General features: G+C 41.4%; 1 protein-coding gene across 6 annotated transcripts in view; it reads right to left on the bottom strand.

The window, feature by feature from the left end:
• LOC106518097 (growth factor receptor-bound protein 10) overlaps positions 1-5,181 on the bottom strand; it is a 69,902-nt gene that overhangs the window by 13,940 nt on the left and 50,781 nt on the right. For all 6 annotated transcript variants that reach the window (XM_014009200.1, XM_014009199.1, XM_014009198.1 and 3 more), the window contains one exon: positions 1,880-1,995. In XM_014009200.1, the coding sequence (XP_013864654.1) occupies positions 1,880-1,995 (116 nt within the window). The remainder of the gene's footprint in view (positions 1-1,879; positions 1,996-5,181) is intronic.

The following is a 5,181-nucleotide window of genomic DNA, read 5'->3' as shown; positions in this document are numbered from 1 at the left end:
GTGTGTGTGTGTGTGTGTGTGTGTGTGTGTGTGTGTGTGTGATGAGCAGAAGGTTTCAAAGACAAAGCGGTGGGGAGGGTGAGGGCACTCGAGCCTCAGTAGATGCAGCATGATCTCACCCGCTGATGTAATCCCCTTTAGCCAGCAGCGCCACTCTTAGCGTGATTGACAGGCCGTGGCGAGCTCCCTCCTGCTCTCATTACCACAGAGCTGAGGTCACCTGCTGGCTTTGACACACACCTAAATCACCACAACGTCAGTGGAGTCAGCGTACACCCGTCAGCACGCAAACACCAGAGCCGCCAGCCGGACCCACATCACCGAGAGCCGCCGCCATTTTGAAATCGTTTTAGTTATGAACCATCAACACTGTTGTAGATGACTCGTTATCACAGGTTAGCGTTAACGTCTGAAAGCTAACAGAGGCTAACGGCTAGTCCAAACCAAAGTTGAATAATTAATATCTTCAAACAGCGAGGATTCATAGAGAATACTAATTTATTTTAAAATGTGTGCGGTAACACTTCCTGTGCAATCTGGGGTCACTTCTGACATGAGTTTTATTATTTTCTTGCTAAAACAACAGAATAATGCTAAACTGAGGGTGGTGTAAGGTTTTTAATTTTAGTATCATTCTATTGATGAGCGAATGGCTAGTCCTAGACTTTTAGATTTGAGAAACTGATGGTGGTAGAAAGCAGTTTTAATTAAATTTCCATCCCTAAAGAATACTCAATCATTTGTGGATCTTCTTTCTTAAAGAGATGTTTTTTATTCAAAAATACTTTGGTTTGTCGTGCAACGTTAGCAATATTTTTATTTTATTTTTTTTCACTCCATGTTGGGTTTCACCAAAGTGGACAGAAACACTGAAATGTTCAACAATTTAAACCTGCCTCATTGCATTTTATCACGGTCACTATAAACTAGGGCTGCGCGGAATATGCGGTAGACGGTAGAAACGGTATGACGTTGGCCTACGGTAAAAATTTACCCTCTACTGTCCTATCGTCATTACGTCATCGCTCCTGTGTCAACATGGCTGTGAGTGCAGAGACAACTGAGCAGGAGTTCCAAATATAATGAAGAAATTATAGTGTTTTAAGACACGTAGAGAGAATAAATCCTAAAAACTTCCCCTTCCATCTGTGGAGAAGTTATGTCGGGATTAAATGACTCAAGTAAACTATTAAAGACTATTAAAGAGAAAATCATTAATTCTTAAACCAAAAATCTAACAATTTGATGTTTTTATTTGATCTTACAAGCTGTTTTGTATCTAAGTTTTAACTACAAAACATGATGGTTCAGTTATTTCCATCATTTAGGTATTAAACCAGGTCTAAAACAATAAAATATCAAACGAGATGTTGCATTTATATCCATTTTAGTATTCATTCTTTAAACTAAAGCTTGAGTTTTGATCTTCCTGAACCTGAAGCTGTGTGCAGCGCCGACCCACTGATCGTACGCTGACACAGTGACCTAAAGATGGTGAAACCCAACACCAAACATCAGCATGTTCTCATTGATTTATCAACATTCATGAGCATGTAACACAATGACTGTAGCATCAGCTAAAAGGACTGCTGGGCTGAAGAATTGCTTCACACATCAGCTCCGGTCGAGCCAAACTCTGTTGTGTGTCTATAAATAAATTAAATAAGAGGAAAGAATAAATACAAATACAGTTTGTTTTTAAAGCTGGCAGGGATTTAGATGAAAGGGGTTGTGTCTGAGTTTAAAAATGAATAATAAAAAAAGAAAGAGTTGTGTGAGCTCCTGCCTGTGAGTGAGAGTGTAGCTGTGTGTGCATGGGGGCTGCGTGCAAAGCAAAGGCAGTCACGGAAAGGTCAATTCAGGGATGCGAGAGACTCACCAGGGGGTTCCTGAAGAATTCATATTTGGCATAGTTCTTCCTGAAGAGGAATTTACTGTCGCTGCTCATGGAGGCTTGAACCTGAACCACCAGCTCGTGGTCCTCCAGACATCGCTCTGCAGGAGGATGGACAGCGTTAGACACCTCGGCTCAGTCCAGATAATAGACTGAGGCAAACACTTCTTTTTAAATCAACGTACACACGGCTGTAGTTTCATTAAAATCTTTATAGACCAGCTAAGTTTATTTATTCTTTAATATTTATCTAAAGGACCACTGGGTTCACAGCTTTGTACTGTAGTGAATTAAGTGGGTTCAAAAATAGTTAATTTTTCATAATAATTAAACTAAATGACACTCAGAGTATTCTATGTAGTTGTATATAGCAGAGGTGTCCAATCCTGGTCCAGGAGATCCGCTATCCTGCAGGTTTTACTTGTTTCCCTGCTCCAACACACGTTCTAACATTTTAATTGTCCATTTATTAAAATCAAGTGTGTTGGAGCAGAGAAACCTTTCAATTGCAGCCATCGAGGACCAGGATCAAAGCAAATGAGACGGTGAGTTTTGACAAACAACTTGATCAACCAGTCAGATTGGAGCCGAGGCCAACCACTCATTTGGTTTTTGTAGTCGATTTGCTGACTCATTGAAATAAAAGGTATAGCTAACAAGTGGATATTATCTGGAGAAACCATTATTAACGAAGATGACTGTTCAATAAGATGATGTTGAAAAAAAGAGAAGACGGGACTCAAACATTGGGAGCTCCTTTGACCCACAATTTGCTTGCCGTCTGCTTCATAAATACTACAAACAAACTCAAGCTCAAGTTTATTTATATAGCGCCAAGTCACAACATACGTTGTCTCAAGGCACTGTGCATAAAATAAATAATCTAAAGAAGAAACCAGCAGGCTGCGTTGAATCATTTCATCACAGTCTCCCATCTTGAGCAAACGGCGGAGAGGAAAAACTCCCTGCTAATCAGGAAGAAACCTCCAGCAGAACCAGGCTCAGGACAGGCGGCCATCTGCCTCGACCGGCAACTCATGAACAAAATAACAATAATAATAATGTTAAATAATCACCTCATAGTGATTATTTAATATTATTATTGTTATTTTGTTCATGGTTAGGGACGTCCTGACATTAACAACAACAACAATAATAACAAAACAGCTTTGATATCAAAATGGTATAATTTCAGCCAATATTCAACACTGAATTGTTGGATTAGAAGTTAAAAGTGGATTGGTGTATTCCTAGTCCCACCCTCTTTTTTTCCTGGGCAGTATTTGCAGTCTCATCGGGGATCAGTTTACGCTACATGACAGTGTCCAGATTAGGCTCCAGAGTCTCAAACACATTTGTTTGACTGACTGGGACCGAGGTGGGGTCAGGTTTGTTTCTCTCACACACTGACAGATTTGTGTTCCAACTAGCCAAGTCAACTGTCCACAACTACTGCAGACCGGTTCAGGCACTGCCCCGCAGGGAACTGTGGGTAAAACTAAAAAAAAGAAAAAAAGAAAAAAAAAACATTATGAGGCATGTCCTCAGCTCAACTAATACGCTACAGAAAACAGGAGGTCATCTGAGGACAGTCATTATGAAAACTCTTTCATCCTTTTTTATATCCAGATAAACATCCAGTCATCTATTTTCTGTACTCCGCTTCTTCTTTCTGGGTCACGGGAGCTGGTGCCCATATCCAGCAGACTCTCAGAGAGAGGTGGGGGACATCCTGGACAGGTCCCAAGTCCATCACAGAGACACAGAGAGATAAACAATAAACTCATACCTTGGCACAATTTAGAGTTACAAATGAACCTAACTTGTATGTTTCTGGTCTGTGGAAAAAACCCATGGCTGCATAGGGAGAACATGTAGACTCCATCTAGAGAGGAGTGAGTTAAATTATGTTACAAATGAATGCAGGACTGAGTTATGTGCTGAGGTATTTTTGTGTGTGACACACCCTCACTATCAGGTATGTATGTGAGCCCAATAGTGGAAGGTGGCATGAGAAGCCAATGATAAAGAGCTCATTATACTCCATGTGAAGCCAAAGAATCAACGTTTTTATTTTTTTGCACACTCCTTTCAGAGCTCCTGAGACAATCCAAGCATGGTAAACCCGTCCCCCTGCAGTACACATCACCGCTTGGGGTTTCTTCCTGCTGGAGTCTACGCTCCAGAAACACATCTTCTGTTTTATCTCCAACCATTGACTATCTATAAACGTCTGCCTCCAGGTACGACAGTCAGATCCTGGAAGGGAGTAGATGAAGCAAAATGCAGCGTCTGAGAGCTTTCAGCATAAACAAAGATGACCACAAACTTCTGACCAATCACACAATAAGTGCTTATGCAGAGGGACGGGAACGCTTCTCCTGGTGGGCTGCGACAAGAAAGGGGGCAAACAAAATTGTGCATTTTTTGCCATGAAACTGCAACACAGAGCTGATTTCATCAGTTCATGGAGTATGTGGAGGCTTTTAACCTAACCCTATGAACTTGTTTAATCGCCTGAAAGTACAATTATCATCTATTAATTATCACAATAATCATTACTGGATAAATTGTGAGAAAATTTTATGTCAATATTGCTCAACCCTAGAGGAGGACCAAATGCCATAGGCGTGCTTTTCCACCTCTCATCTAAGTTTACTGAAGAACTGGTATTCTTCAACAGCAGGAAGCATACAGGTGTATTTGCTGGATTTTGATAAAAAAAAATAATAAATTTCAATCTAACTTGGAGCATAATAACTTATGTCATGTTAAAACGTTGCTCCTTTTGTTCCACATTGAAAACAGAAAGGCTAACATGATCCTCTTCTCGGAGCAGAACTGACTTGGGTCAGATTATCTGTCGTCCTCCTTTGTCCCGATCACTACTGGAGGTTTCTATATTTATCGCTGCGTCCCCGGCTGTGGGATTTCATACAATGACACAGCAAGAAAACCCACCTGTTACTGGGAGAAAAGCATGAGGAGGGGCGGTGAAGAGGAAAAAGAAGAGGCACTGTGAGGCAGAGAGGGAGGATGTGAAGGTGGAGAGGAGCAGGAGGAGGAGGGGGGCATTGCAGGAAGATGATGTCATGTGTTTAGGCAGATTGCTGAGAGCAGCAAAGCCATAAGCAAAGTCCAAGCCACAGACAAATACACGAGTGCACATTAGGAGCTCACCAAGGCCTAACCTGATCACTGGGATCCATCAGCTTTCTGTGTGTGTGTGTGTGTGTGTGTGTGTGTGTGTGTGTGTGTGTGTGTGTGTGTGTGTGTGTGTGTGTGTG

The sequence above is a fragment of the Austrofundulus limnaeus genome, unplaced genomic scaffold, assembly GCF_001266775.1.
Source record: "Austrofundulus limnaeus strain Quisiro unplaced genomic scaffold, Austrofundulus_limnaeus-1.0 Scaffold56, whole genome shotgun sequence".
NCBI lineage: Eukaryota > Metazoa > Chordata > Actinopteri > Cyprinodontiformes > Rivulidae > Austrofundulus > Austrofundulus limnaeus.
This window is presented reverse-complemented; position numbering and strand designations above follow the sequence as displayed.